Here is a 13,057-nt window from a genome sequence, read left to right on the forward strand (position 1 = left end):
ATATTTTTATATATATAAAATTTTTATATTTATGATTCATATATAAATTAAAAATTGTCTTTTTTTAAACAATAATAAAAAATAATTTTTTAAAATAATTTTATTATATTTTAGAAACAAATGCGTCCGTGCAAATTTATCCACTAGTTACTTTTAAAAAATTTCTCTTAAATTTTTAATAGTAATATTATAGAAATGTAATTATAACATGGCTATCATATCTCTTAAATTTTCAATAGTAGTGTGTAATTAATTTGGCTATAATAAAAACATAAAAGAAGCTTAGTATAAAATCTTTGTGGTTTTATTTTCGGTGAGATAATCTTCATTCATATTATTGTTATAGATATGAGACTAAGAACACATTACTACCAAATTAGAAATAAATAGAAAAAACAAAGTGATTTTTAGGCAATAACAAAGAGGTGAAACCAAAAAACGAAAAAGAAAAATAGGTGAGGTGGTGTGGTGAGAGGAAGAGATGTGGAAGCCAATGTAGCTTATAGAAAGAAAAGAAAAATTGGAAAAAGAAAAAGAGAAATTGAGTAGAATAATTGATGAAAATTTTCTCTCTATAAATATATTAAACACATGTTCATACCACCCAATCCCTTTCTTCTGCTTCGGTAACTGAACAAAGAAAGAAAGATAGAATTCGGTTACAGGCCAAAGAACGTAATCGGCGGTGCTCTACAAGCGATCGCTCATCGGATTCCGGCGAACTTCAGATCCTTTCTCTCGCTTTTCCGGTAAGTCGGTGAGTCATTTCCTTCTTCTTCCTGTTCTTCTGCAGTTCCTGGATCTGCGGATTCCGATTTTCTGTTATGAAGTTCTGATTCTTGTTTGTTACCTTGGAAAGTGATTTTTCTTGCTCTCGATTCTGATATCGTTGTTTAGGGATAGAATTTGCGGTGCAAGTGTTGTGTGCTTTGACGCTAAATCAGTTCAATTTGACTAGTTTGATTTTTCTGGTTATAATAAGTTGAGTTTAATTTTGATATACTTTAGGTGTGAATTTGCACTTGCAAAATCATGTGATTCTTAGAGTAATTATGATTGAAATGAGTAAAGATTCTTTGCATCAACACTATATATGAATTAATTCCATTAGTTATATGATATACTTTAGGTTTCTCGTGATGTTTGAATGTTTCTTTATTGAGTTATATGGTATTTGATTATTTGTTATTGCTGGTTCTTGATGTTTCTTGTGCAGATATTCCTCTCTTGGCTATTTTCGCAGGCATTTGGTTTTTGGTTGTTGTATTCTTTCTGTGTACTGTATCTTTTTGTTCACTGCTGGAAAATTATTATATATGGGCTGAGGTTCACTTTTCATGGGAGGTGTGGAAGATGAAGAACCAGCTTTAAAAAGAACGAAATTGTCAGCTACAGGATATTTTAGTCTTTCTAACTGTTCGTCTTCTGTGGAGTGCGTTGTAGGATCTTCAAGTGACTTGATGGCTCGCCCCCTGTCAAATGAAGGGGACGATGGAGTTGTTGGTTCAAAAGGGATTATCAAAAGAGGGGAGTTTGTAAGGATAATCACGGAGGCATTGTATTCTCTTGGTTACCAAAAGAGTGGGGAAAACCTAGAAGAGGAATCTGGCATACATTTGAATTCGTCTGTGGTAAATCTGTTTAAGCAGCAGATACGTGCTGGGGATTGGGAGGAAAGTTTAGCTACATTGAGAAATATTGGTCTAGAAGATGAAAGCGTTGTTAGGGATGCTTCTTTTTTAATATTGGAGCAGAAATTTTTCGAGCTTCTTGATGGGGATAAGGCCGCGGATGCATTGAATACATTGAGGAATGAGATTACACAACATTGTGTTGATAGTACTAGAATTCGTGAACTTTCTTCCTGTTTAGTGTCTCCGCGTGGCCAAGATGGTTCTTCTCGGTCGAAACTGCTAGAGAAACTACAAAAACTGATTCCTCCGACTATAATGATACCTGAGAAAAGATTGGAACAGCTAGTTGAACAAGCCATCATCTTGCAACGAGAAGCTTGCTCATTTCACAATATATTGGATAAGGAGATGTCTTTGTATTCAGATCACCACTGTGGAAAAAGTCAGATACCATCTAGAACATTACAGGTTAGAAAATGGGAATCTTTATTTTTTACCTTTCTATTTCTTAACTTCATTGTAACTGTCTGCAAACTCTTCATTGTTGACTTGTTATTGGTAGTGGCAAAATATCATTTTGATTGTTTGCTCTTTGCATGCTAGAACTGTCTTGTTCCTTTACTTCTTTTCTTCTAAAGGGGTTGTATGATAAGAGGCTAGTATATAGTTTGTCTTTCCTTGTATTAGAGTCAGTAATTATATGTATTGAATAATGGCTAAATTATTCTCCGCTGTTTTCTGATAAGCTTACACAGTCAGCATTGTGTTGGGCGAAGAATTCTAAGTTCTTGTTCTTGTCTAGCAGTCTATAAAAGCCTTCAAGTTGTGTAATGAAATGAGAAGCCAATACATTTGCACCTTCTATCACAGTTTAATTTCAGTTTACTTTTCCACTACTATATATTCTGTTATCTTCTTACATTTGATAGATGTACTAAATTATTAAAGGATGTTTTGAAGTAATAGATTTTGTGAATATTTAATGTGGCAACTTGCCAATACCTGTAAATAGTAAAAGATCAAAATTACTTGTCTCTTGTCTTGTTGGTTATCTCCTCTTTTGAAGCCCTCTCCTTAATGTCGATCTATTGTTTCAGCACTCAACCTTATCCTGTGTGTTTCCATTTGTACTTATTGACTTCAATATTTGTAAATATAGAGTCTGTTGAAATAGTTTCTCGTTTATTGTGTGTCACAATCATACGCATTATTGCCATGTTTTATTCTACAACTTTAAGCCACTGGTTTGAGCAGAAGGCAACACATCATGTGGGCCAAAGCCCATGGATGATAGACATGTACCCTGGATGCTCAGGACATAGTTTTGATGTGAAAATCATATCCTTTTGTCATTAGAGGTGTTCCATGTGTGGTATCGTCACACCTAGTTCTGATATTCATGTAGTCCACTTGATTTAAGACTGGCACAACACTCCCACCCAGATCAATATTGTTAAATATTCGCTATGTCGGCACTATACCGCTATTGTTCTACTATATGCTATTTAGTAAAAAATATTGTCAAATAGCTGCTATAGCGGCGTTATACCACTCATGCACACCGGAATTTCAACAATATGCTATTTTCAGCTATTTGCAATTGACAACACTGACCCAGATTTAATCACAGGTTTCAGTCTGGCAATGGTGACTGGTCCGAGTCCAATTGAGATCTAGAGATATGTTTTAACAAGTTTTTTTAAAACATAACTGATTATTAACAACTTTTACTGAGAAAGGAAACAAAAAATAATTATTAGGAAAAGGTCATAAATGTGAAGATCATGAATAATGATAAAGCCTCAAAAATCAAAATAAGAGTTTCCAAACCAATCCTTAATTCCCTAATGTTGCAAGGAGATGACCATTTATAATTAGGGGTAGGCTAGTAAATGTATTTTCTTTTTGACATCAAATCAAGCAAATTAAATAGGCTTAACTATCATTCTCAATAAGTGAGTGTACTTTTGCTTATAATTGAGTCCGGAGAGTGTGCATAAATAAATAAATCTTATCTTGTTTTCTAGCTAGAGAGATGAATTGGTGTGACTCTACTGAGCATTTAAGGATTTTGTAGGACAGGAGCCAGAGCTATCCAAAGCCAAACTCAATCCTTAACTAAAAGACATTAACAACAGACTATCAAAATTGAAAATAAAACTTCTGAATCTCCCTATTATTAACATATCAAAATCTTCAAATAAAATATTTGAAGATACATTGGAATCATTAGAAGTATAGAAACGGACTAGAATTTGTGTCAGCTGGTTTTTTTTCTTCATAGGCAAATGTTAGTAAATGTAGTTATATTAGATTCCAGAGATTGAATCCTAATCTTCTGGTTAGAATTTCTTCAATGTCTCTTCTTACCAACTGAGCTACCAACTTGAGATGCATGTCTCCTTAATTGGAATTTTGCATTTAGGTTTATTCTTTCAGATGCTAATTTCAAACCCAAGAAGGGGAAAAAAGAAGCAATAGTACATGTAGTTTTCTAGTCAGTTATACAATTTTCAGTATTCTTTGTTTTGGTTTGCTATCAAGGATGAATAGTGAGTGTCAAGAGTTAGACTAGATAATTCACTTATTGAGGCATGTAAAATTGTAGAAGAAAAAGGCATAAGATGATCATAAGATTGTTTGCCCAGACTATGACGTGTAAGACAATTCTGGGTGAGTGGATGATAAGCACTTCAGTCCATGTTTATAAGAGTAGGTGTGACATGGTTTGACGTACGGTTTTTCATAGTCTCTATCTCTAACTATTGTCTATTATCCATATGATCATTGCAGAAAGGCAGATCTTATTCAGTTTAAACTGTAGTTGTGCATTTCTATAAACCAATATCATTATAATACACTCCCTCCATCCTTAAATATAAGTCCCCATTGCATATTTCACTCTTACTAAAAAAATTGTCTGTGTAATTAACATGTCTATTTATGTATTGTTTTACCTAAAATATCCTTTTATATTTGTATAGTAGTTAATTTTGACTTTTCATATTCTAAGATGTAATATTTAGGGGTTTATTTGGAGAAGATACAATAAATGTATCTTGTAATTTGAAAAAGCTTATATTTGGGGACTCATTTTGTCAAATGGGGGTGCTTATACTTAGGGACAGAGGGAGTATGTTTATTGACTGTTAGTTATGTGCATGGTCTATATGGTATTCTTTGATCGCTATTAAACATTGAACATGTTTAACCATGACAATCATGCATTTCTTTCTATAGGATGAGCAGTATATCTGTTCTGATGCTATTTTCTTATCCATCACATATCTGGCAGATATTAGAAGCCCATGATGATGAAGTATGGTTTGTACAATTTTCACATGATGGGAAATATTTAGCCACAGCATCAAAAGATCAAACTGCAATCATTTGGGAGGTAATATCTGATGATGAAATATATGCTTCTGTTCTATTTTAAACATCAGATCCTAAATGCAGAGACCAATTGTAAGTTGTTATTCACGTCATATAACTCAATTTGACATAATACTTGAACTTTTTCTTTCTCAGTTACAAAGGATATCTGCATTGTTAGGAATAGCATAAACCCTGGTCCAACAGTGTCCAATTCTATGTTACCTTTTCTTTACTTTTGCTCAGTTCATGTTTTATTGAAAAATAGTAAAGAGCGTAACCCTCTTTATGATGTGGCCAGGTTATAAATCATCTCTCACATGCATCATATATCCAGCAAAAAAAAGTGAGTGAAAGCAAAGAGAAGATAGGAAAAATGATGATGTGGTTAGGAGAGAGAATAATTGAGAGATAGGTAGAAATGAGATGATGTAGAGGGATGTAGAAAAGTTGTGGGAGAGGATCCAAATTAATGGTCTGCTTTTAGGAAGTGTTTTGTTTTTTTGCATGGACATAGATTGTCACTTAATGCTATGATATTGGGTTTCACTCTTTTGGATTTTTGGCCATACTTCTATAGGTTGCTACAGATGGTGGGGATGGACTGTCAATGAAGCATAGACTATTTGGTCACCAAAAACCTGTTTCATCCGTTTCATGGAGTCCTAATGGCCAGGAGCTTCTCACATGTGGAGTGGAGGAAGCTGTTATGCGTTGGGATGTCTCTACGGGTGAGCGCCTGCAAGTTTATGAAAAGAATGGTTCTGGCTTTATCTCCTGTGCATGGTTTCCTTGTGGAAAGTATGTACTTTCTGGTCTCAGTGACAAGAGCATATGCATGTGGGAATTAGATGGGACAGAAGTGGAGTCTTGGACAGGACAAAAAACCCTCAAGATTTCTGATTTGGAAATAACTGGTGATGGGGAACATCTTAGTATTTGTAAAGAGAATGCAATACTGTTCTTCAATAAAGAAACAAAGCATGAGAGATTTATCGAAGAGGATCAGGCGATAACTTCATTCTCTCTGTCAAAGGATAGTAGATTCTTGCTGGTTAATCTTTTGAACCAAGAAATACATCTTTGGAATATAGAAGGTGACCCTAAGCTTGTTAGCAAGTATAAAAGTCACAAACGCTCCCGGTTTATCATTAGATCTTGCTTTGGTGGGCACGAGCAATCATTTATTGCTAGTGGAAGTGAGGATTCACAGGTAATCTATTTGGTAGTCTATAAAAGACATTATGTTTATTTTACTTGAGGTTGCCTATGTTATAGTTGATTGAAGTGTGGAATATCGAATTCCACATCCAGTGTTGTCAGACTAGTCTCAAATTAAGAAATTGCTAATAATGTTTTTGAAAGTGTTAACTGTCGTTGTTTTAGTTAAACATAACCCTTAAGAGTATTATTACGATTTTAGATATTAGAGGACCAATTTAACATTTCAGAGACCAACTTAGAATTTATTCTTTGATTAACTTCCCCTTATAATCATTTCTATAAATTCTATCGGGAAGCCATTTTTGAGTTTATTGGATTTCCATGTTTGTTAGGTTTACATATGGCACAGAAGCTCAGGGGAATTGGTAGATGCATTGCCTGGCCATTCTGGAGCCGTTAACTGTGTGAGCTGGAATCCAGCTAACCCCCATATGTTGGCCTCAGCCAGTGATGACCGCACAGTCCGGATATGGGGCTTAAAGCGTCTGGATGTGAAGCACCCAAATACATACAGCAACGGCAACAACCATCACAGCAATGGTGGGAAACTTAGATGAAGGCAAACTATTTCCATTTTATTTTCTCTTTTATCATTGCAACTGTGTAAATAAATACCTAGCATACATTCATACCACCCATCTGACTTTTTAGCAGTTTCGAAATAACCATGGTTCTTTTAAGTCTTTGCTTCCTCTTTACTGCCCTTGAATTTTAGTTAATTAATTCTCAAGTGATTAGTGGATTTTCTCTGTTTGTTATATTAGTTTTGTATATAACTAGTTTTTCAAGGACAAACAGAATATGGTAAGTTTGGGAAACAAATATTTCCTTGGTTTGCCAATGCAGTTGTATGAGCATGCGAGTGACATGCTCTTTGAAATGTCTAAACAACCATGCAGTTGTATGTTAAAGCTTTTCTTTGAAATTTAGATTGCTTCCAAATATTAGTTGGAGCTTAACTTTTTAAAGAACTTGAAAAGTTATCCCCGTGATGATTCAGTCACTTTTTCTTTGGAGTAGTAGTTTGTTGGGCCATAACATTAGTTCTTTGAAATGATTTCAGTAACCTGTAATTCTATAGAGCCATAACACTTGTTGGGAGCATTTATTCAATAATTTCCTAGTTAGAACAATTCACTGATGGAATTAAGTGAAGTCTATGATAATAAAGCTTTGTTGGAAATGACTAATTCTAGGTTTTTGGTCTTGGATAAATTTCCATGTAATCCAAAAGTTACACTTATGTATTTGGCTTATGAAGTGCATGGTCAATGGGGTTACATTGTCAAATACAACAATATACGTTTGTCATTGTTTCACACAACATATGGAGCTTCTGTCTTTAGGAGACGAAGAAGATATATGAGGAATTTACTTGACACCCTCATGGTTGCACCCTACACTTTCACATACGAGCATATACTGAATTCATTAAAGTTTTGGTAAACTTTCAAACTTTAGATTTGGACGGATATTGAAAAGTAAGTTTATTTTTGTTGTTGTTTTTCTTGCATTTATGCTGGATATTGAAAAGTAAGTTTATTTTTGTTGTTGTTTTTCTTGCATTTATGCTGGATATTTAAATTGTAACAAAACTATAATACAAATGCAATAATTGTTTGCTATACCGGGTGTATAATAAATCTGGTATGAAAAGTTTGTATTTTACCGAATATTTGGTAAAATCCATGGTCTTATGGGGAGGTGATACCGGATTTTTAGCAAATCCGATAGAAATGCACAGGTTTTTACCAGATTGATTGTAAAGTTTGGTTTAAATGCAAAGAAGACATCACATTCTTTAAAAATTTGGTATAACGTTTTTATTGTCACTGGACTTAAAAAACGATTCGGTATATATATTAATTTTATTTCATTTTATTTATTAGTGGTTATTAAAAATAACTACTATTATATGAATTTGTTATGACAAAATTGTATTTCATTGAGGGTTATGAGTGTATTGAATGATGTTGATTTGCTCTCAGAGGTGCCATGTTTGCCGACTATGCTTGACAATATATATATATATATATATATATATATATATATATATATATATATATATATATATATATATATATATATATATATATATATATATATATATATATATATATATATATATATATATATATATAATTGTGTATCAAACCTACGAGATTACAAGAAAGAAGTAGCATTGTTTGCAACCTATGTCGCTCACTCATACCAAATAGTTGAGGTGGTGGTGGAATGACATCAGAAGATCTCGCAACATATGAAGGTCATGTAAAATTAGAAGAGCCAACTGAACCAAGAGAGTAATAAGAGGATGTGATACCCTATAATACCAATATAAGTATCCATCTCGACACTGCCCAAGAAAAGACGCAGCCATTATATTTTCTCTAATCACATTTTTCTAATCGCGGTGACATTACCCATCATGTTAATACAAAATTATCCATCAATTCCAAATGGTACGCCAAGGGATGGTCGTGGTATGTCAGGGTAGCCAAACTGGTGGAGACACCTCTCAAGTAGGTAAGTAGTTACGAAACTCTTCCAATGCATATAACCTGAAAATAGGACAGTGTCATCAAACTCTTGATGTACCATATGGTTAGTATATGAATTAAGGGTGATAGATTAAATCTTACGACAGTACTCCTAAAAACCATTTAAATGAGCATGCTTGACTCTCCATTTTTTCGCCGTCCGTGGGAAACAATTTTTTATAGAACTCATATCACGTCTATCACAAAGGAAAGGAAAATGTTTGTATATTTAATACTAGACTAAAACATATAAATTAAAATCATGCAATTCTACATTAATATTTAAAAAAGAATACAATATATATATATATATATATATATATATATATATATATATATATATATATATATATATATATATATATATATATATATATATATATATATATATATATATATATATATAATATATATATATATATATATATATATATATATATATATATATATATATATATATATATATATATATATATATATATATATATATATATATATATATATATTTCACATCAATGTAGCTCGGTGAACAAGACTATGTAGCTCACATCAATGTAGGTCGGCGAACAAGACTATGTAGCTCACATGAATGTAGGCATGCGACTAATTTTTTTAAATAATGCTCTAATATGTCTCTACACTCATAGTAGTCATCTCAACACTCACCAAGGGACATGTAAGAGGGTGTATAATTTTACATGACCTTCATATGTTGCGAGATCTTCTGATGTCATTCCACCACCACCTCAACTATTTGGTATGAGTGAGCGACATAGGTTGCAAACAATGCTACTTCTTTCTTGTAATCTCGTAGGTTTGATAAACACAAATGGAGAGGTCTATGCTTTAGAAACGGAGATTGTGCACAATACGCATGATGGACTGTTATAGATGTATTACTTTTTATTATTGTATGACTTTTTATTATTTCATGATTTGTTGTTTCATGACTTTTTGGTGTTGTATATATATTTTTCATGACTTATCGTTGTATTGTTACTTAAAGTATTATCTACTTATTCTCGTAAAATAACATGGCATAAACTTAATAATATCTAGATATAACATGACATAAACTTAACAACATCCAGACATAACATAAACTTAACATAAATCTAAAATAACATATCATAACCAAAAGCTCTGTTGGGACGTTTCAGATTTTAAAACATCGTATGTTGATCTTGTAAGTGTCACATCCACCTCGATAGAACCCTTAGTTTTGTGATAGTGAAATATGCTTCAGACAACTCTTACATAATCCTCATCGGGTTTAAACTTACTGAACCTTATCTTCTCATTGTTGTGATATTATTCAAGTTGTGTAGCCCAAGCGAAAAGTTAATTAGGGTCTAGGTTTGTTATTTAGTGTAGAAGTTAACTGTTTATAAACATATATATATTTTATAATTCAAATTGTACAATCATAATTCAATAGTATGAATCCTTATTTTTGATTCTCTTTCCTTTTTTCTCTCATCATAAAAAGTGTCTCACGCACTAACAAATTGGTATTTAGAACTCCGATTATATTCTTGATAGTGTTTTCAAGAATCACACGTCGGTGATCGTGTTTTTGGGATCGTGGGTTGTTAATCGCGTTTGCTGCAAAGATGAATGGTAATAATAGCATTCTGAATTCTCTTTCAATTCTCGATGGTAAAAATTAAAACCGATGGAGCAAGCAGATGAAGTCCTTATTCGGATTTTATAAAATCTTAAAAGTGGTTAGTAATGACGTCCCTGAGCTTACTGAGAATGCAACCAATGCTCAGAGGGTCGTGAATAAGGAGGCGAAGAAGAAAGACTGGAAGGCCGTGTGTTGCATTCAATCGACGATAGATTCAGATAATTTCGACAAGATCTCTCGTGTTGAATTGAAGGAGGTATGAGATATTCTTATTGAGTATTATGAAGGAGGTAAGAAAGTCAAAGTCGTCAAATTGTAGACTTCGCAACAACAATATAAATTTTTGCAGATGGGAGAAGATGAAAAGATTGCAGGTTATGTGTCGAAGGTGCAAAATCTCGTCCATCTCATGAAGGGTTTTGGTGAAACCCTAACTAATAAGATGATAGTTGAGAAGGTAATGCGTACGTTGACCTCTCGCTTTGATCATGTTATTGTATCTATTAAAGAATCTAACAATCTTGAAACTCTGAAATAGGAAGATTTGGTTGGTTCATTGGAGGCGCATGAGATTAGGATTGTCGAAAAGAAAGGGGTTTAAGATTCGATACAAGCACTGCATGTAACACCCCGATAAAACAAGATAATTGTTTAATTTAAGTTAATAATATATTTATTAATTTAATTAAATAATTGGAATATTCTTATTGAAATTATTATTATTATTGGGTTATTATTTTATTGGAATAAAAGTTGGAATTTAGAAAAGGTCCCATTTAGTAAAAAGGTTTATTTTTCACGTGAAAAGGGAAAAGAGACAGAAAGTGGAAAAGGGCAAAAGAGAACAAGGGTTGAAGGAAGGAAAAACTTGAAGCTCAGAAATTGCCGGATTAACTCAGGTAATGGGGGTTTATCATCGATTAATGGGTATTATGGGATAATACGTGATGGGTAGTGAGAAACTATTGATTTGCCTCTGATTGAATGATGTATGATGAATTTGTGAACTTTTGGGATGAACGAAATTTGGATTATAATTGAAGAAAATCGTAGGAATTAGAGGTAGAAAGGTTAGCAATTTGTGAAATCGAAAGTGTATGATTCGTGTTAGATGATATGAATGAATTGTGTGTAAAATTTGGACTGTGGAAGGTTGAATTGGATAAATCTCGTAGCAGAGAAAGCCATTGCAGATCTGGAAATTCTGGTTTCTGGTCATACGCGTATGGCACTAGGCAATACGCGTATGAGATGGCTGGTACGCGTATGGATGAGGCCTTACGCGTATGGGTGAGGAAAATGATATTTTGAACGTAGATTTGTCTCTGTTGGTACGCGTATGGGAGAGTGGTACGCGTAGCATACGCGTATGAGGCAGATGATACGCGTATGGGTTGGGCGAGGAAATGCGCCATACGCGTATGGGCATAGGCAATACGCGTATGGGCAGGGTTGTGATTTTCCTGAGCTGTTGTTGTGCAGTTTTTAGCGGTTCAGCTGAGTAACGTAATTCAGCTGATGTATGATATATTAGGGATCATTTCCCGTTGTTTTGAGTAGTATAGGCATTAGTAGAGTGTGCTAATGCTGTGATTGATTATGTGATATGACATGATATGATTATGTGGTGAATATGTTGATGATGTATGATGATATGCATAATGTTGTGAATGTATTGATCATGTCTGAAATTATGTATGGACTGTTTTATGGCTTAGAGTGTGAGCATAGGTCCATTGTAGATTGTTGTTGATGATGTTGCATTGCTACGTGAATTAGCATGCATATTGTGGCCTTTATGGTGGTAGCTAATTCCCATGGTGAGGAATTAGTGATGTTAGTCATTTTGGACTGTTGTTGATATTTGCATGCTAGGTGATTAGCGTGCATAGCATGGCCCTTGGGGTGGTAGCTAATTCCCATGGTGAGGAATTAGTGATGTGAGTCACTAGGTCTCAAATGAGTGGGACTAGTGAGCTTGGTAGCCGTACCTGGATTTGGTCGGTGAAGTTGAACTATATGTTCACGAATAGTCGGTACCGCATGCATGGAGTCTCATTGCATAAAATGTGTATGGCGTATAATATGAATGGATGTATTCCAATATTATACGTGTGTTTGTGTTGATATTGAGTATGAGTATGATTTGCATCGGTATTGAATATGATGTTTGAGTTGATGTACCGTTACTGAATGTGTTATGTGATTAGGGTGATTAATGTGTTAAATTACTTAACATGACATGATGTTTTATAATGCTTATTATATTGATTGAGGAACTCACCCTTACAACTATGTTTTCAGGTAACGAGCAGTGATTGAATAGAAGTTAATCCTTGGCGTCTAGTGTAGTCCTTAGTGGGTCATGCTCTGGTAGATGTAACATCGGGACGGGATGTTTTATTCTGTTTTCATTTGATTGTTGAACAATTTTACATGTAACGTATTACATGGTTTGAATATTGTTAGTTTGTATCCGCTGCGTATTATGCGAATGTTTTATTTTGATTAAATAAATGAGCATGACAGGATATTTTGATGATTGGTGTGAAATGATTGTGTGACACCCTTCGGGGCATAATTACTCTGATTGATATTTTTATTATTTTAATTAAATATTTGGGGTATTTTAGAAGGGTGTTACATTAGTGGTA

General features: G+C 33.7%; 1 protein-coding gene across 3 annotated transcripts; it reads left to right on the forward strand.

Moving 5' to 3' along the window:
- The first annotated feature begins 417 nt into the window (after positions 1-417).
- Positions 418-6,991, forward strand: LOC127085276 (WD repeat-containing protein 26 homolog). 3 transcript variants are annotated; one of them, XM_051025810.1, is made up of 5 exons: positions 418-749; positions 1,444-2,102; positions 4,930-5,031; positions 5,590-6,222; positions 6,566-6,991. In XM_051025810.1, the coding sequence occupies exons 2-5, from the start codon at positions 1,461-1,463 to the stop codon at positions 6,788-6,790; spliced, it is 1,602 nt and encodes a 533-aa protein (XP_050881767.1). In that variant the 5' UTR covers positions 418-749; positions 1,444-1,460; the 3' UTR covers positions 6,791-6,991. The 3 variants fall into 3 exon arrangements, with proteins under 3 accessions (XP_050881767.1, XP_050881765.1, XP_050881766.1); XM_051025808.1 differs by having other exon boundaries at positions 419-757; positions 1,217-2,102; XM_051025809.1 differs by having other exon boundaries at positions 420-749; positions 1,217-2,102.
- Positions 6,992-13,057: the final 6,066 nt, after the last annotated feature.

This window comes from Lathyrus oleraceus, chromosome 5, assembly GCF_024323335.1.
Source record: "Lathyrus oleraceus cultivar Zhongwan6 chromosome 5, CAAS_Psat_ZW6_1.0, whole genome shotgun sequence".
Taxonomy (NCBI): Eukaryota; Viridiplantae; Streptophyta; class Magnoliopsida; order Fabales; family Fabaceae; genus Lathyrus; species Lathyrus oleraceus.